Source organism: Pelecanus crispus, chromosome 1 (genome assembly GCF_030463565.1).
Source record: "Pelecanus crispus isolate bPelCri1 chromosome 1, bPelCri1.pri, whole genome shotgun sequence".
Lineage (NCBI taxonomy): Eukaryota > Metazoa > Chordata > Aves > Pelecaniformes > Pelecanidae > Pelecanus > Pelecanus crispus.
This window is the reverse complement of record NC_134643.1, coordinates 79,933,192-79,953,677: the sequence shown is the minus strand read 5'-3', so window position 1 is coordinate 79,953,677 and position 20,486 is coordinate 79,933,192. Positions and strand designations below refer to the sequence as shown.

At 38.1% G+C, this 20,486-nt stretch overlaps 1 protein-coding gene across 1 annotated transcript in view; it reads right to left on the bottom strand.

Annotated features, from left to right (window-relative positions):
• Window positions 1-20,268, bottom strand: part of ARHGAP8 (Rho GTPase activating protein 8) — a 57,062-nt gene extending 36,794 nt beyond the window's left edge. The window contains exons 1-4 of the mRNA XM_009485323.2: window positions 20,232-20,268; window positions 16,838-16,975; window positions 6,254-6,341; window positions 2,802-2,933 (exon numbers count right to left, since the gene is read on the bottom strand). Of these exons, the coding sequence (XP_009483598.2) occupies window positions 2,802-2,933; window positions 6,254-6,341; window positions 16,838-16,975; window positions 20,232-20,268 (395 nt within the window). The remainder of the gene's footprint in view (window positions 1-2,801; window positions 2,934-6,253; window positions 6,342-16,837; window positions 16,976-20,231) is intronic.
• Window positions 20,269-20,486: the final 218 nt, after the last annotated feature.

Here is a 20,486-nt window from a genome sequence, read left to right as displayed (position 1 = left end):
TATGTTCCTAACCAATGTCTGCTGTCTCATAGGTTTAATAACAAGGGGACAGAAGGGAAATTAGGCAACTTGAAAAAAAATCAGAAGATAACAGAGAGTCTATAAAAAATTCTGTGACAGAAAAAAATTACATTCCTTCATCTCTCTTTATTTTCTGCTTACAGGAGTTTCATGTTAGAGAAAATTTCTAAATTTTCAGATGTAAAATTTATACCTAATCTTTTATTTTTACCACTACTTTTGTCTTATTTTGCTAGTAATTGCTAAAGGTGAAGCCAACTGCACAGTGTTTCATATTGGATGGTCCTCTTTTTATAGAACAAAACCCCTTTCTCCATTATAGCATTGCTTGATTCTACTGTGTCATATCATGATACATAAACAATAGCTTCTAGTAGGCTGAAACTGAAATGGAAACCAGGCTGCAGAAAAAGACTCTGCTCTTATTCAGTGTTTTTGCAAAATGAAATTGATAAATGCATAATGAAATAGCCTGCTTTTATATATAAATTATTGCTTATTATTTTGCCAAGTTTGCTTCCCAGCAGAGAGCACCCCTCCTAAGTGTTCACCGTTCATTGTTAGAAAAACAACAATCATGGACAAAAACGATTGCGAACTCCTAAGAAAAACCTTCTTGTAACAGGTTATGGTAAGAGGGGAAAAAGGAACCAACTCAGCAATTACAACAGTTTTTCCTTTTGGGTTTTATTTGAGCCCATACATCTTTGAATGAAAAGGCATTATCATACACAAGCAAACAACTATCCCTGTGCAACTGGCACCACTGTGGATAAGAACCCAAAATCAACAATAGAAACTAACAAGCAAAACACCTGAGTTGCTTTACTGAAGTTTCCATTTTACGTTTGTCTTACACCTTGAAGCAATGGGCATAAGCCATCACTTTTGTGGAAGTTTATGTACCTCATGGTTTTCTAGATTACAATTAATGCCTACAGACTTTACTAAGCCTCTGCTGTAAACCTTCAAAGCAAAATATATTCTTTTGAAACTATTCCTGTTGAACATTTGCTTTCATGATGCCAGCTAATTACTATCGCCCCTTGTACTCTCCTTTGTTCTCTCTTTCCCTTGTCCCCCAAAACACACACACAGAAGATGTCTGAAAGGTGACATAATTTTTTTTTCTCTGGCTAGTACAGCAGAACATACATGTTGGGTTGTGAATATTGCTTTGAGCTTCTCAATGACAGTATGCTAAGAAGTCCCAACTGTGAATAAAATGATGGGTATACAGTTGCTTGGTTTCGCCCAGCTACCTGGGCTTCTCTGTTCCTCTTTGGTTCTCCTGCTTTTCTGGGTCAGGGTGGAGGGAACAGAGAAAACAGATTTCTGGCATAAATGAGAGTGACTTTGTGCACTTGAGATGTACACGTCAGAAGGGAACAACTGAAGAAGGTATTGCCCTCATACAGCGACTGTAAATTTGGCTTGTGATTCTCCTAGAAGAAAAACAGCACGGTAGGGTAGGCTTCCAACTCCATACGGTGCTTTATTTTCAGGAATTGTCAGTGCACAGCAAAAAACGGTATTGTAGTCCAAATCTCTCACCAAAGACAAAATATGAGACCCTTTACCTTTCTTTTCCCTTACCCAATCCCAGAAAAAACAGATACATTGTACTAACCATATTCAGAAACCTACTAGCAAAACCAAAAGGTTTTCTTAGTCTGTTGCTGAGCGAAGACCAATATCTCATGAAAGCAGTTAGAGGCTTCAGATGACAGCTTCCCACTGCAGCTCTGAGGGCTGCTATGCACAACCTCATCTTCTTGCCTAGTGGGTTTTAGAGTTTCAGAAGGTTACTGGGTGAGATTCAAGAGTCTGAGCTCTGGCACTAGACCACCAAAAGGTGTTGTGCACATCTCAACTTCAATTTTCAAAGCAAGGGTGTGCAGTCCTGTGAAATGCTCAGTCTAGTTTAGGAACACCTAATAATCTTTTTCACGGCATCTTTTATGAGATATGCTTCTTGTTCCAGCTCCAAAACTGAAAAATCAGACATGTATGATCCATCCTCCCAAAATACACATGCATATATACTCTCACTCTCAGGAAAGAGCTATTTGTGTATATCTTTGCTTTCAGTCACGTTGCCCTCTTGAGGCCAACTAGATCAAGCAACAACTTGCAAACAAGACTAAGTGACTTCAACAGGAACTTTCAGCTCCACTGGTAAGCGTGCATTTTCAGAGAATAAACATCAGAACTTTAGTTTCCACTATTAAAATGCTATTTATCTAGGAGCTTTGTCCTCAACTGCACCCTAACCAAAACATGAAGCCATGAGCGGTAGCCATCATTACTCCGAAGGTCAGGCATACACAAGCACAGCAGTCCCTTTGGGGCTTTACATATACCAACCAACAAACACCGCAAGGATTGTGAGATGCAGAGTGTTAAAAACTAACTCTTCCTTTTTTGTATACAACTTAGCCTTGGGGTGATCAAAGGTTCAGACACAACTGTGAGATAATCAAAGAGTGATGACTAATAAGGTGTCACAGGTATCTTGGTAAACAGCGCACAGAAAACACAATGGCTCTTGGTTTTGTTCCCAGGGCTTTTTATAACTTTGGATAACCACTGCAGCACTCAGGCCATCCCTCAGGACTGCACAGAAGACACTTACAAAGAGAACCAGCAGCACCAATATCATTACAAGAATTTGCAATGGCAAAATGAACTCAGCTGCAGGCAGATCAGGAAAGATCTGCTTCCTTCATGGAAGTTAGTTACACAACCAAATGAGTAAACCAAATATTTTGGAGACATACTTCCTGTCAAATTCTTTGTAGGCTGTTTGTAACCATTTCAGAGATGGTTTATTCAGACTCTTCAGGCCATAGTGAAAGTAGACAACTGTATAATCATTCTCTACATACTGGTCCAGAGTATACTTTAAGTACCTGAGGAGAAAGATAACATTTTAGTACTAAGACAGTTTACTGGATGAGATTTTTAGAGCAGTAACCGAGACAGAAAATGTGCTATTTTTGCACAGAATGCTAGTGACTGCAAATTCACATTTGCTTCAATGTATTTGTCTAACAAGTTCAGCTTGCTCTAGTGACAGTGTTGCCAATAATTCCACATCACTGCAAAGCCTGAAATTTGAAAGAACATATTTAGTTACAAAAACTATGGTGCTCATGAATCAGTAAAAGACGAAGACAATACTGGACTGTGTTTTCCAAGAAATTTTTAAAAGATGCATTTTAACTGACAACGACTTCTTTTTTGCTTTCTTCTGGTCTTTGTAAATTCCTTCCTTTTAGCCAAGCAAACAATGTCATTTTGACTTTTCAAAATAATAAAGAACAAATCTTGGGTCCTCCTCTCAATTTAAAACTTTTTAAATTCTTGAAAAATCCATTAGCCCTAATTACTGCCAATTACAGCTTGTTACTGTAAACTGTTTTCTTGAATATATTTGCCTTTCCCTTGTTTGTATTGTGGGTATTGTGTTCATAGATCATTTCCCTTAAAACTAATTTAAAGAACTATACTCCTTATCCCATCTTGAAATAATACTGCATGTCTTATAAGCAGATTTCTGTGTGTTCATTCTTTTATGGTATAGTTTAAGATGCTTTTCTCTTCCCTTTCTCCTACAATTGAGAACACTGTATGGCCTATTACACAGCTCAATGGTTCAAATAAAGCAATGATGGAGGATTACAATCTGGCCTTATCTCTTGCTGTGTCAGATTTCAACTTTCTCATGTCATTCTCAATGCTATCTTATTATTCTGCGACAGAGCCCCAGCTATTGCTCTTAATTGTATGTAAGCGATTTTCATTCAATAAAATAGATAGTTCTATGTGCCATTTATTAGGCTGTGGCTATCTGCAAGTACCAAGGCCACTTTGACTACCCACCTTTGCATGAAAAAGCGCATAACTTCACTGTTACACTGTACACCCACGGTCTCATTTGTCTGCTTATTCCCTCAGCATACTGTAAATCTTATACTGTGAATAGCCTGGGACAAGGACTACCACAACAATTAATATAATACTGGTTTGATCCCTGATTTAAGTATTAAAGGTATTTTAATGGAAGAAGTAGTAGTAACAGTCATTCAAGACTTTTTTTAAAAGTCTGAAATTAAAATATATTTAAACAGATATTCTTACATACAGAGTGCCTCATGTTTTATTTTACAGCATGTAAATTCCTTGGCACATTGCATCCAGAAAGCCTGTACTTCTAAAATTAATTGTGAGAGTTTTGTGGGGATAAAATAACCAATATTTTTGTACAGTCAATTACCTGTTCCAAGGCTGTAATAGAATTGCAAGGACATTACAAAAGCTTTATGAAATCAATTCTTTAAGTGATTTCATCACAAAACACCTACCAATCTGGGCCCACTCTGCAGTTTTTCCTCAAAACTCAACATCTGGGTCTAAATACTCAAAAGCAGATCACTTGACAGTTATATCCCTAGCTTCACATTCAGACACCTGACTTCAGTTCTCTCTTAGCACAGACTTTCCAAGTGAATTTGATGTGGGCTCAGATACAGAAAAACATCTAAGTGTTCAAGTCTGGAAGAGTCTGAGGGCTGGAAATCCTAGCTGCATCAAGGCACCTCCTCGCAGAACTGAGGAAGGGTTCTTAATCTGGTAGCAACATGGTTTGTCACACTCCTTTCTTTGGCATTTCCTATTAATCAGTGCAGGTAGCTCCACTAGGTGAGGAGCTGACTGGTGAGGCTCCTCTTCCTCCTAGGCACTAACATTCCCTCTACACTACTCTTGTGGTTTAGCCCCAGCCAGCAACTAAGCACCATGGAGCCGCTCGCTCACTCCCCCTGCCCCAGTGGGATGGGGGAGAGAATCGGAGGAGTAAGAGTGAGAAACACTCCTGGGTTGAGATAAGAACAGTTTAATAATTGAAATAAAGTAAAATAATAGTGATAATAATAACAATACAATAATGATAATAATAATAGTACACAAAGCAAGTGATGCATAATGCAATTGCTTACCACCCAGACAGTTCCCGAGCAGTGATTGCTGCTCCCCGGCCAACCCCCCACAGTTAATACACTGAGCATGATGTCATATGGTATGGAATAGCCCTTTGGGCAGTTTGGATCAACTATTCTGGCTGTGCCCCCTCCCAATTTCTTGTGCACCTGGCTGAGCAGGGGAAGCTGAAAAGTCCTTGACTGGTGTAAGCAGTACTCAGCAACAACTAAAACATCAGTGTGTTATCAGCATTCTTCTCCTACTAAATCCAAAACACAGCACTATGCCCGCTACTAGGAAGAAAATTAACTCTATCCCAGCCGAAACCAAGACAGCTACACAGGAAGCTCTGGCTTAAGGTTGTGGAAATACCCTAACTGTGAAGAGCATACAAATGAATCAACATGGTCTCAAACACATCTCTCAAATAACCTGCCTTCTAATACCTCTCTGTTTCTGAAGAGTTGAGATAACAGCACTTCGGTCCTTTCCAAAGGTGGTGGGTACTGATGGTTGAAAGATGCTCAAATATTTTGGCAATGGAGGCTGTACAAGAACTCCAAACAGGTTTAAATGCTTAATAAGGACAGGACTCTCATGGCAGAACAGATCTCCTTGTAGTGACAACTACAAGGCAGAAACATGCCCTGGTACCCTGCTCAGTAGTTTATAGGGAAGAATGTTATGATTTTACATATTCATAACCTCTTTTAACACAAAAACCCAAACGTTACAAAGTGAGATACATATAAAAATGTTAAGCATAATATACTGTACGTAATGCAGATCTTTTCATAAAAGAGGAAGACCACTACAATGTAAATAACTAAACAACGCTCCTGCTGAGCAATTTAGGAGATAAAGTATAGCAAATTAAGGCAAATGCTGCTATTCATGAGAACGTATGTATGGAACACTAAAATACTAGAATTTCTCTTTCATTGGTCCTCATCACAAATTCAGCTTTTTAAATACTATCAGAATTTGTTAATAAAATCAAGACAACAAGTTAGCTTCAGTACACAGTGAACTGCTTCATCTAGTCAAGATTCCAGGTGAAGTAACTCTGGCAGTTTCATCCACGTCTCATTCACTTAATATTAACACTAGTAGGTCTTACATTCTTTTTTCATTTCACTCCCTGCCTCCAGCTTATCCTCCCTGAAAGCTCATTCACCTGGAAATAAGCTAATAGAAGTTCACATATAAAATGTAAAGTAGTCCATGCAGGAGATTGAGGGAAACTTACTCCAGCAATCTGGTGTGATTGAGCTGATGCGAGGGGGGCATACGGCAGCAACTGAAGGTAATCACCTTCCTTCCAGAATTGTCATCACCTAGTGAACAAAACAGTTAGTAAAGACAACACTAATTTACTTACACAGTGGGACCTCAGTGATCTGAAGGAATGGCTCGTACCTTCTGATATTTGGGGCTACCTCTGTATCTCCCATCATTACTCAAAACATACTGCGAAACTTCACTATCAAATAACATGTTGCCTACAGAAAGCAATTTGGCCACTGCTGCAGTGAAATGAAGCAGCTGCTGGGCAAATGAGGAAGCTCAGCTGAGAAAGTCATATTCAAAGGTGGTCAGTAGTGCTCAGGTCTCGACAGGGAACATTTAAATCCTGCAGCATTCAGCCATGGAAGAAAAGAGGTCTACTTTCCCTAGTAGTATTGAAAGTGGCATGTATTCAAACTCTTCATGCCTTATTTCCAAAATTTTTAAGAATACCGCTGTGCCTACAAGCACTTTGGGCATCTGCTTTGTCACACACTTAAGTTAGAATTTTTTAACCATGTCAAGCTTTCTCAGATACTCTTTTCCAAAAGCAATGCTACATTCGGATCCCATTTAAAACACAACAAGCAGGGCATACACCTATGCTTTTCATAACCTGAAGATCTCCAAGTGCCCACCCCTTACCCCCTCTGGAGAAGCATATATTGCTGCATCCAAGTTCATTTACTCTTTGACTCATGATGGCTTCACCCCTTCACCCACACTGCCTGTATAGACAAGGTTTGTGTTCATGCCATGCCCACCCCACAGTCAAGTTCCGCTATCTGGAAAGCCAGGCGCAGAGGTTAAATCATGCTTGTACTGAAGGTAACTCAGCACTGAAGACTATGAGGTGTTAAGATTTTAACGTATACCTACATGAAAGATACCTTTCCTTTTAAAGCAATACAGAAACATCCCAGAAAATGCTTAGACTTAATTAATATTTCAGACATTCTTGGTCTAATTTCAATGTTCAAACTAAATGATATTTAATATTTGCTTCTATTGCCACTAAACCATCAAAGTTTGGCTGTGATATCAGTAGTACAATAAAGTTAAGAATTGGGGTTTTTTTAGATATTCTTCATAATTCTGTTGTTCCCCTCTCACCCCTAATTAAGTAGGTAGCTGTAATGAATAAACAAAGAAAAAAAAAGTAAAATGGGGGAAGTTAAACCTGTAACAGAGTCACTTAATGAATAAATAAAATCATATGAGCATTTCTATGAAAACTGGGTAGAACAGCTTCAGACCACTTTTTAGGCTGCTCTGATTTGTATTACTCACGTTAGTTCAAATTACTTGATCTGAACAAAGGGAACACTTCCCAGATTTGCAAACACACATTTTCCATAAAAAACCCACCACTGATAGTAATACACTTTCCTTCATTCAACTCAGGAAGAGGTGGCTGTCCTCACCTGACAGGTTCCACACTAAGAAAAAAAATCCTGTATTTGCTTTGTCCGGTTCCTACCTAGTTGTGCTCAACAGTACTTTACAGAGGTCATGACGGGACAGCATCTATTTAAACCCATTCCATTTTAGGTGCAGAAGGAGAAAAGGGAAGGAAGAGGCAAGATTAGTGCTTAATGACTTTTCACGTATGAACATGAACTGGAGACATCATCTGCATTATCAGTTCCAAGCCTGTGTTATCACCAGGAACTGTATCACATAATCCTTCCATTGATTTGTTGAGCTCTATCTTAAAACCCAGTTAGATTTTTCTGTTTCTTGCTCCTCCTGCTCACTGCTTTGACAACTAGCCACCTGCTTTCTCAATTCCAGCCTAAAATTCATAGCAAATTTGTACAAATTTGTTTGTGTGACAATGACATCACTCAGCTGACACAGCACTTCTCCTTCAGTACTATTTACCATCCCACAGGACTCTCTAGACAATAATCATATCCCCTCTCAGCCTGTATTTCACTGTTTTTAAACAAGTTAGATCTTCTATCTCTTCCCCGACCTAGCTATTCTCTACCCTGCTCCAGTCTGAATACATCTTTCCTAAACACGGGTGACAAGAATTAGATAATAAATTGCAGATGAACATCACATACAGGACTTAAAAAGATTTCCTAATAATATCAACATCATTGTCTTTACTGAAAACCAAGATGAAGTAGGTAGTTAGTTTGACAGCTATAGCTGGATTATCTCTGATGGCCACCCCACTCTTATTTCACAGAAGATCACTTCTCTCTTTTTATTTATACAACCAAAGAACCTTTTGCTATTTCCTTTAACATCCTTAAAGATCTAACTCAGCTTGAATTTTGGTAATTATCACTTTAGTCCTGTAGTTTTGTCTTCCAAAACATAGCTTGCTTTCTTTTTTCTTTCTTCTTTCAAAACCAGCTGGTTGGTTCTTTCTTCCTGTTCCTTTTTGGCTGACTGCTTATTTATATTATCTTTCTCAAAGGTGTTTTTTCATCCCACAAGGCCTGGTGTCCCTTCCCTCATTAAAAATAAATTCTGACTCCAGGGTTAAATAAGGTGCTTGAGCACCACTAAAAGAATATGCACAACACCACAATTATATGTACTCAGGTATGTCTGCGTATTGTTATTAAACAGGCCGTAATTTATTTCCTGAAGTTATTTTTAAGTGTCTTATTTGATATTCTCAGAATGCTTGTAAAGGCATTATAATGTGACATGCATTAATATGAATGATGTACTAAAATTAAAATAAAACATTAATAAGAGCGTTCTCTAGATCACGACTTGTTTGTGAAAAAATTGCTGCGTTACAATGCACTGTAGAATATTTTATTTGTTAGAGACAATCATTTTTATGAGCAAAATAAATCTAAGAAAGGTTTCCAGTTAAATTACTACATGAGTCACTAATTGTTACTGTTGGTCACATTCAACTGCTTGAATTAAAAGCCAGAAAAAAAAAAATAACCATCTGTATAAAAGACTGCAAACAGATACATTTAAAACATAAATAAACATAATTGCCCAGTTTCAGTAATGGGAAAACTAAGGCAAAGAAAGTTTCTCAAAATTACCAGCAGAGCAGAGCACCTCATTCTCCCACCCTGCACTGCCACACAGGCAACAAGAACATACCAGAAAAGGTGACCAAGAACCTCAACTCCATTAAAAACTAAATAAAGCAGTGCCACCTTCCCATTAGTGATGACAGTTAATGAAAGGAAGGAGGCTCTTCTTTCTTCATAGGCATCAATAATGCTTTGAACAACATCAAATTTTAACATCACACATGAAGTGCTGATCAAAACAGAAGCAGGCTTCCCTTGCCCGCCACCAGAAGAGCTCTGGCTGAGCACCCTGGGAAATTCCCATCGCATTTCCTTCCCAATCCAACATAGTTTGAATCCCATAAGCTTGAGGGTAGAATTTTTACCCAAACATGTGAAAGTGCAGTTTGAAGGGTAAACTGGGGAGTGGCAGTTACCTGCACATTCAAAGGAGAGCGTAACCGTGAAGTGTGCTGATTTTAAATCAGCACAGAGTATATTTTTATCTCACAAAACCCGTATCTCCCTACTACTTGGACTTAAAAACGTTAGAACTGAAAGATGCCTCATTCTCTACAGGGGACAAAGCAAAAAAGAAGTGCAATTTCAGCTTTGCTCCTTGACATTTTGCTTTCAGGTCAAAAACGTAGTTTTGTATTAACCTACTTTATTCCACAGGCTAATGTCACCAAATACTTTCAGATGAAAGCTGGTAACTTCTTCTGCCCTCCCCTTATCTTTCTGCACTGTTTTTGAGCTCCTAGTATTCAGGAGGCATGCCCAAAGGCTGAGTGCCTTAACTGCTTGGGCACTCATACTCCTCTAGTCATCCACCTACACCTTTTTAAAAATCCCTGGCTCAGATTCAGCCCTCATGCACAAAAAGGTCCAACAGACTTCTCTCCCCCATGGGTAGGAAGCTCCTGCCTTTGGATCAGGCACTTGCTATTGTCCAGACGCATTCCCGGGCAGGCTCGGGATTATCAGCTGTGCTGGCTGCGGAGCCGCTCCTGGGAGCGCAGCACGGCGATGCCAGCCTCCTCCCCTGTGCCCGGTGAGTAAAGAGGGGTGCGTAGAGCACGCTGTCCAGAATGAGATTTATGCACATTAAAATACAAGCTATCTGCTGGGGTTTGACTTGTCTGGATTTCACTGAAACAGACATGAATCATACATCGCTTTTGATATCATACTTTGCAGTAGGAAAAAAAAGTTACAGTAAGACACAGGGTAGGGCAAGTGGAAAAGGGAATTGTTCTACTTTTTAATTAAGAATTTGGATGGCACAGCACTTCCTAACTGCTTCTTCAAAATGAAAAGTTTTTTTCTAATGATACAGCTCATTCCAATTTGCAAATGAGATCTTTTGAATGCTGTAATTTTAGCATGACTTTTTAAGAGCTTTTGTTCTGATGATACTAGACATTACTATTTTTTAAGTGAAAAGTGAAATATCATTTTACTTCACTGAAGCTTGTCATTATCACATTACAGCAAAGTGAGATCCTAAAGTCAACAGAAGTTTTGCCATTGGTTTCAATGGGAGTAGAAGCAAGGTCAAAATCCAGGGGACTTGCTACAACACTGAAAACACTTGCTCACATATTTGTTTCTTTTATGGAATTTAAGCTAGAGAAAATGAGCCTAAACCTCAATCACGCTATGTTAAATGGCAAGACAAACTGCTTCCAAGCCTACTTCAACTCTCTACGGCTCAGGGAAATACAGGGTTGCAAAAAAGCCATCCTGAAACTTTGGTGCTTTGCCTAGGCTGAGTAATGGACAGTAAATACACCCACAACTAATCCACTATGGGTCTCTGCCCATCCATAATGGCAAACTTAGCCAGTTAAGAAATGCACAGCCAAGATAACACAGCTGAGTCTCAACGCTAGCAGGAGAAGCTTATACCTTTAGCTGTAGAGATTTGAGTCCTCTTTCTCCTGGCATTGATCACCTTGGCTGATCATATGAAAATACATTGCAGTGGATATTAGACAGCTTAAAGAGGAAGTATTAAAATATCCATTGTAATGTTTGTCCTTTGGGACAGAGACCGGATTCACCAAGGAAATACAGAGAACAACACGAACTCTAAATTCCAAGAGTCAACCATACTGATTTCACAAAGTTCTCTTTTTGTGTTCATTCCTCTGGATTCCACACATGTCCACCTGTTTATTTAGAAACAAACTTTCTGTGACACGATTGCACCTGTACTGCACCTGGCTAATTCTGGAAAGTGCTAAAATTGTAATTAAAATCAAGTACATACTCAGGTGTCTTTCTAAATAGGAATGACTATAAGTGAACGTTCAGATTTCCTACATCAGGAACCTTGTTCATTCCCCTCAGAAAGCAGAGATTCCCCATCAAAGATTCCTCCATGAGCAATTTTTCTTTTAAATTCTATCTAAGAAAAATACTTTGCCATAGCACATTTTTTTCAGATCAGCTGAAAGCCAAGGGACAGCTTGCTTTTTGATGTAGTTGATTATTTACATTCCACCTGTGCTCCTCTTAAAGTATTTAAAATAAGTTGAAATAAGGGTGAGTCAAAGCCATTCCTGAAGCTAACCTCTCTAATGTCAGTACAACTCTATCTGGCTGACTCTCTGTACTAGAGTGATGCTCTAGTCTTAAAAGGGACACTGAAAATCAAAACTGTTTTCAGAGATGCACAGAAAGCATAAGAGAAAATTTAAGGAAAGCAAAGAAACAGCAGAATAGTCAAACAGAAAGGGAATATAATTTACATTTACTTGGTAAAGTGGAAACAGTGCTAGGCTTTTCTTTTTTAATGAGGTATATTCAGGTGTAGAATGACTTGTGGTATATTGTCAGGATACCCAAACCTAAAATTGAGTTCACATTCACATTTGAATTTGGCACTTTGAGTCACCATTTATTTTAGCAAGCCTGTTGCTCTACTAAGTGATGTTTAAAGCAGACCCATTATATTTTCTCAGATTCAATGAGAAAGCATGTCCATATATTTTGATATAACTAACTACGTTTTGTCTTTAAAAAAGACACTATAACTTACAGTCTGATGTTCAAAGTGAGGAATGAGGTAAATAGGGATTTATTTCGTTTCACATTCTGAGAAGAAAATAGTTGGAGAAAGAAGCATGAGGAAAACCAGTGCAGAATTTGGAAAATCCAAGTTCAATTCCTGCCTAAAGGTTTTGAACCCATGTTTCTATCACTCAGGCAAGTTCCCTCTTCACTAGAGCAGGAAATACTTTTCATTGATACCAACTTTTATTTTGGAGCTCCTCTCATAGCAATTGAGAGGAAAACACGTCAACACCCAAATGGTTAGGACATGCTTTGTAAAGTGCAAAGCTCACATTAGAATCTGCTCTTGTGCTGCAAATAGGTTATGAATGAGAGCCTTCCACTTCCTTCTTGAAAAATGCCCAAGTCCTAGGTCTCTCTTTGTTGTTTTCCCCAAAAGGGTACTCATGAAATAATGTCAGAGGTACTGATTTCAGAAATACCCTTTGGAAATAGAAAAAATGAACAAAGTAAATCTTTTAAGGAAAAAAAAAATAATCTTTAAACCCAGTTCTTTCCTGTGGCACTGCAATTTACAGACCACAGATCTGCTCCTGAAGGTCTAGCAAGAAGTAGCAAAGCTGTCACTGAGATGGACTGAAAATTATTAAGACTTGTGTCTTAGGTATATTAGGGAATTCACTGCAGTTTCTCCTTACATGTTACAAAAACTAAATTACAACTTTACCTTTCACAGTCTGATCTACATAATACTATTCTAATCAGTTTCTAATGCACTGGTTCAAAATCAGAAAGGGCATGAAATCAATCGGATCTTAAAGAAAAATATGGACAGTCTCTATAAAGACCCAGGCTGGACACCTGAAATCTTTAAGTATAACTAGAAAAGCAATAAAAGGCTAAGAAGGGAAATATAGATTTAAAACAATAATGGACTTTATCTCCATTAAAAATTTTTGTCTAACAACATAAAAGGATGTCACTGGCCGTTAATGAAAACATAGCATCAGAGACAGAGTCCTACTAAATAAGCACATATTCAAAAAAAGGGACTGCAGAAAGTTGTCAGCAATTGTATTATGGAAGCGAACTGTAGAAAATAAGGACACTTGATACATCATATATGCTTATATGTCCCTTCCTTTTTGCCACAAAGAAAATTAATATTTCTGTTTAGGCAACAGATTGAAATTTCTCCTTCAAAATAGAAATAAAAAGAACCGGCACTGCAGCACTGTGCCATTTACACATGCTTAGAGCAGTCAGCTGCACATTGGTATTTGTGACATAAATCAGTCTGTAATTAATAAACAATTATTAAAGCTTACATCTTTTCAAAATGTCCTCTATTCTTATTTAATTAATTGTATTTTCACACTGTATGAATAAAACTCAAAAAATCTTCTTTGCATATAGTCAAAGCTATTGTTATGGAAAGGAGGTATGAGTAATTTTAATTTGTGAGAAGCAAGAAGGAATTTTAGATTTTTTTTTTTTAAATTAACTGTTGGAAATTAGATCACTGTAAGAGATGGACAAATTACTGCAAATATTTTCACCTAAATTCTTTCTTTTTCTTCAATCATTTCAAACAATACATCTCATTGTCTTTCAATCACAGAATTAAAACTGAAGGAACAGCTTTCAGAATTGCTTTAAAACAGCCATTCCAAACACTGAAATTATTCTTATTCAAATTTTCAATCAATTTCAATCAATTCAATCAATTCAAATTTCAAATATTCAATCTTATTCAAAGAGATTAAAATCATTACAAACTAGGTACAAATCATTAAAAGTTTATTCGTTTCAAAAGGGACTGGACTTTTCCAAGATGGGAAGGAGATCTGAAGGGCTCATCCTTTCCTCACTTGAATCTAAATCCAGAAAACGTTCAAACCTGACTCCACACCAGTTAACACTGGGGATAGGGAGGTCTTGTTTTGTGGAGGTGAAGCATGTCTTTGGATCATATTTCACCTTCCCCGTGTTCTGCATTCATATGCAGACCTCTGCCTTCTCCTCTTACATCCCACCATCAGAGCTGCTCTAGAGGGTGCAGACTGCCATCTGAAGCACGGCTCCTGGCTTGTGCTTTGCATTTAAATTGTCCACTAGATTGCAAAACCCCATCATATATTTCTGACTGAAATGGCAGCTAAAGTCACTCTTTTCTGAGCTTAACCAGTGGCTAGGGGACTTTTTTCCCCTACAAGAGACTGCAGGATGAAGGACAAAACCATCAGAGGTAATCCAACACTTAGCCAAGATTCATCTTGTGAATACCTCCACCTGCTCCAGTGAATTTAAACCAGGAGTATACCTAATGTCTGGACTTTATTCCAAGCAAATACTCATATGGAGCAAGTTCCAAGATGAAACTATGGAAGCCACAGGTAGGTCTCTTTAAAAAAAACACTGTGGCTTTCACTCCACTATACTGAAGCACAGTCCCATTCTGTAACGCAGGAATAATGCATATGCATAAGATGAAGCCAGGCGGGACTGCTCGGGAAGGAGCAGGCTGGTTATTGTTCTGTCCCCACCACCTGTTCTCTGTTTTACCATCAGCAAAAGCATGAATTTTTAAAAGGAGCTGTTCCAGTATATTTCATCTTCCCATTCCAAAATTTTCCCCTTTCTTGAGCTCCCCCACCATTTTAACTCTTCTGAGTCAAACAACAGAGTCCTTCTGAGACTATGAAAATTACAGTTTTTGTTTGCCTTGGTAGTAAGTAAACTTTTATTTATTTACTTTTTTAAATCAGCAGTGAATGTCTTAGTAAATTCTCCTTGAGTGACCAGTAAGATTGCCAACTTGTCCCCTTTTGCCACGCTATGGAGGGATGGAGAAGAAGAGCACAGTCTAAGCACAGGCTCAGGGGTTTCAGCTCATTGCCTGGCAGCTCTGCCCGTAGTTGCAAAAAAGACGGCAGTTCCTCCAAGGAAAATAAACGTACAAGGACCCTTTAGAATTACCACCAGCTAAACCAGACAAATACCAAGTGCTTATGACTTCCAGGGCAGCTTTGAGTGAATGAAGGACGAGAAGCAACAACAAACATTTACTAAATAGTTGTGCATGATTAAAGTTGAAGCAGTAAATACATGGCCCACCACAATCTAATATGATGTTGAGTATACCAGAAGAAGAAAAAAAGTCTTGAATGCTTTTAAAGCGTTATCATGTAGCACTGCCTAATACAGCAGATGGGAGACGTTCTTAGGTGGACAAGTTATAGTGACTGGTGTATCCAGTGTGTCTGTTAACACGTCTGTTTCACACTTTGTCAGTTAGGCTTCAATGGTTTCATTAATAACTTCTCTGTCTTGGTATTTCCCCCACCCCGAAACTGGTGCTTGAGTGAGAAACATCCTAGTGGGTTAGCAGGTAGTAGTTTTTGAAATCGCAAGAATGTGAACCTGTTATTCCCTTGTTTATGGACTTGAGTCTTATGTTGGGGGGTTAGTTTTGAAGAAGGTAAAAGGTAATTATTATCCTGTGTATAACTAGCTTCAAGAAGAGAAGTTACTACGGGTAAACTTCTCCTCCCACTACAGTCAAAAGTCAAATTACCATGGACTTCACTGCCCTAGTCAATTATAGCTTACCAGAGGACTGGTTTTGCTAAAGTTCATATTCAGCTGGATGACACCCTGTTTATGGCTCAAATTCAGGAAGGTACATATGTACAACCTGAGTTCATAATTTTCCTGAAAAATCATGATCTAGGCTCACTGAAGTATGAGGTACAAAAAGTGTGCACAATATAACACAGCCTTTGTTAGGATGAGCAGTGTTAAATACCGCTATTTGTTTCTTATTGCATACATTTCTTTAGTTTGGGATTGTGATTATTAATGCTATTTTAATGAGCACACTGATGCCAAAAATAAGCCAAAAGGAAAAAAAAAAAAGCAATGCATACTTTAAAGAGGTGCTTTTATATCATAAATATGCCTGCCTGTCTTCTACGTTGCCAGAATGTTTTAAAAATAAATAACTGTAAACATTAAATGATCCAATATTCAAATATGCTATGTACCCATAGCTTTTCTCCATGTCAGAACAGAAAGTCAGGTGATAAATGCAGTTAACATTCACATCAACAATTTCCTTTCTGCCTTTCATTAGTTGTTATACAGTAACCCATATCACATCATAGTTGCACGCCTTTTCCAGGGCAGACTAGAAAAATGATTACGTGTGGCTACACAACACTTCAGGTTATTGAGAAAACAAAGCAGCTTATCACAAAGTACAGATCTGTTACAGCCACAGTTAGGCCTTAGATTATAATATATTGCTATAGTTATATTTTAAAGCAAGATTAAGCTCAAATATTTGGCTCATAATTCATCTGTAGAAGAGCACTGAGTTCACATATTACGATTCAGCTGCTTTTCAGGATGAAGGCTGAAAGCATCAACATGATTCCTGTGCATCACCTTAAGGAGTACAGTAAGAAAAATGTGGTAAGGGGTCTAGTAAGCATGAAGCCGTAGTATTTTTCCAAACATACCTGCTAACTGGATGATGCCATGTCTCGCAACATCATAGTAAGGGTGATTGATATTTAACTCAGAATCCTCAAGTGGTGGAGACCTAAATGTTTCTTCCTGTTCTGACTGTGCATCTTCCGCTTCATCTTTCTGCAGTTCTAAAGGAGCAAGCAAGAATGCTTAAGTGCTAACAAACAAAGAAAAACTTTTGCCTCTGACACATTATTGAAGGGCTGAATTTTAGCTCAGTTTGACAAAAACACAGGCCTTTACCACCATTTGTTGCAGTTTCAGATCAGCTTCTTGTTCTTTACCCTTTGTCACATGTGGGAAAAGCAACCCTTTCATACCTCAAAGCTACCTTCACATCCTTCTCAAGCTTATTATCTGCTGTGATGCTCACAAAAATCTCAACAGTGACTGGACAGCTGGCAAGCTGTGACCTTGCTATTCACAAGTGCTGGTGTTGTCTCATCATTTCCTACACTCCCACAATCTGCTTGTTGTATCCATCTACATCTTCTTGTCTTTTACTTCAAGCTTTTCCAAATGGGGAAGTCAAAGTTTCAGTACGCTAACCTGTGCGTTGACAGCTACTCCACATTAACACCCCATGTGAATGCTCTCTGAGAGCAGACTCATTACTTTGCATGAAGGTAGCAAAGTGCAAACAAATCTTCATCTCACCTCCCTGAAAATCCACTGTTTCCTTGAAATCCTTTCACTTTCTGAACTTGCAATACGCAAGGCAGCCAAATGTCCATCCAACATACACTCCAGCTAGAGGCCAAGCGGAGGTTTAAAAGTCTGCTTGAAAGCCCAGTATGATCAATAGGCATCCTTCCCCCAACTTCAGTAGATTCTTGACTAGAATTAAAATCTACTCTGCACTGAAATGAGCAACACAAGGTCAATCAATCTTGTTCCAGAGTTTTTTGGGTTTGGGTGGTGGTGGTGGGTCCAAGTTTTTTCCAAGCTGTTGTAAGGTTCAAAAAGAGCTGATCTGAAGTACATATCCAAATGAACACAGATTCTGGTATAATTACTGTCACTAATGTTTCTACATTATTCAGATGAATGTTTTCTAGAAAATGATGGGAATAACATTAAATTGACACACTAACATGGAAGTGTCTTGGTGGCTTAAGAGAAGAAAAGGCACATGTAAAGAGAAAAATTAATATTCTGATAAGGTGTACCACCTCCTGTACACCATCTATCTTTTTTTATCATGCAAGTTTTAGTAAGGTAGAATCAACAGTTTTATCTATAACATTATTAGTGCCACTTTTTTTAAAGTACTTCAAGAATATTTTGCCTTCTAATCCTCTGCATATTTCATATGCCTTTAACCACCACGCAAGACAGACTAGGGCAGAGAGTATATATGAAGTATTGATTTCAGTTAGATTTATGTGCCAGTAGCTAATAAGTGTTAGAGAAAAACTCTTACTAAATATTTTGGAATGCTTTCCACTCACAGTTTCTCAGTATCTTTCTATCCTATAAACAGCCACATGAAAGCTTTATTGTCTCATTTTTATTTTTAACATGATTTGTACCAAAAATGCATTTCACAAGGGTGAAAAATGCCACTAGTGGCTGGGCTTCTCAAAGACAAAGAGGAGTCAGGAACACATGTACTACTTTTACATTTCTTTATGGCTGAATTCACATTAAAGCCTCCTCAGAAAATAAATCAGCAGTCCTATAGGGAAAAAATCTGCCTTTAGAAACATACCATTAGAGTCCTCTTCATACACACAAAAAAGTTTAAATTCTTATTATTATCTCTAAAATGTGTATTTTTTTACCCTTTAAAAGTGTATCATATATAAAAAGCTACACTAACCTTAACTGGAAAAGTACTCCTTCACTTTAAAGAATGTTTTTGTCCCAAGAGCTGGGAAGAATAACACAAACATAATGCAGTATATGAATGTCACAGTTTTTTCCTTTTTTAAATATTTAAGTCATGTTAAAACTCAGAACAAGTTAAGTGCTATTTTATTAGGGTTTTTTTTTAATGTCTGAGCACTGTAACCACCTAAAGTAACAAAAAGTTGCAAAGAGGAGAAAGAAAAAGAAATAGAAAATGCTAGTCTGTGGGGATGTGAAGCAGGAGCTGTTAACCATTTACTATAATCCACTGAAACTTAATAGGCTTTATCAAAAGAGAAATATATATTCAATTTAGACACAACAGAAACAACCAATATGTTAACTACAGCCTTTGGTACAGAGAGGCAGAGGCTAATTCCTTCTGTAAAAAATTATTTTGCATTACACATAAAAATAGACAGGTTTCCAAAAAGTAGGGGTAAGGATTTGTAACAAAGTATAACTATGAAGCTATCCAGCTTTGAGATGTGCCGAAGACCTAGAGAAGCAAAGTAGATACACACATCCATTTGTATTCATAGAAGTCCCGACAGTAATCATATCTACTGAAAAGCTAGTTTAACCTAGTAAGGTAATTCTTTGTATATTCTTTTTCTTTTCCTGTGGTTTGTTTTTTTTTTTTTTTTTCTTAATGTGTGAACAAGAGGACTGGAGCTCAAGAGATGTTTCGTAATAAACACAAATAAAAAAGAAGATTCATTGTTCTAAACTGAGGGAGACCTCAGCTCCATTTTTCTCCTGCAAACGATAGAGGAGTTTATTGCCCTGCTCCATGAGGTACAGCAGAGAATCATCTGCTACTACACACACTGTTATCACTGTTCAACCCAGGCTGGGAGACAACATGAGGGGCCTGATCCAGAGCTTGCCAAGGCTGAGGAGAAAATTGCTTTCAGTGGATTTTGCATCAGGCCCTAGGAGTAAAAAGGCCAGCCTGCTGCTGCTGAAAGTCATGGCATGGAGAAATCAGAGCTACGGTGAGGGACAGGGAAAGGGAGACTGAGGTGGTGGGGAAGGGAAAAAAAAAAAAAGCTCTGGAAGACTCTTGCTCTGGGGTTCAGCCTGACATCCTCAGAAACTCAAGGAAAAAAAATGTAATGCTGATCTTTCAAAATGATGAGGCCCCTAATGCCATGGTCATATTGCTCAGCTCAACTGGCATCTTTGGAGATAACATGCAATACAGCAATCTCTATGCTCATTCAATACTTGTCTGTTTGGAGTAATGACTCCCATTTGTGCCACAATATGTGATGATGGTGATATTCCAATAGCCTAGAATTGCACTAGGAACATCTACCAATAATTCATAAAAGCTGCATGTATTAAACTAACCTTCAACCGTAATGGCTTTAATAGGGTACACATCAGTACAGTGGTTGTAACTCATATTGGATTGCTCCAAGAAGTATTACAAAATGTTGGTGAAGTCTCGCACTTACTGAAGATGCTCTATTAAATCACCTGTAACTCTACACAGATGCCATTTGAAGTGTAATAAAAAATATTTACCTATTTCAGCTAACTTCTCATAGTCGATCTCAGACATGTTTCCCCTTAGGAGCAAGTCTATGCAGATCTTGCTAACTGATTCTTGCAGGATGAAATGCTCCTTGGGTCAATCCTACAAAAACAAACAAAAGTAGCTGTCATCACAATGTGGCAGATTTTATACACCATACAGATATAAAAAAGAAACACACACCCCCCCCCCCAAATCCTACTGCCCAATTATTGTTGAGGAACCAGCTTATCTGCATTTGGGCA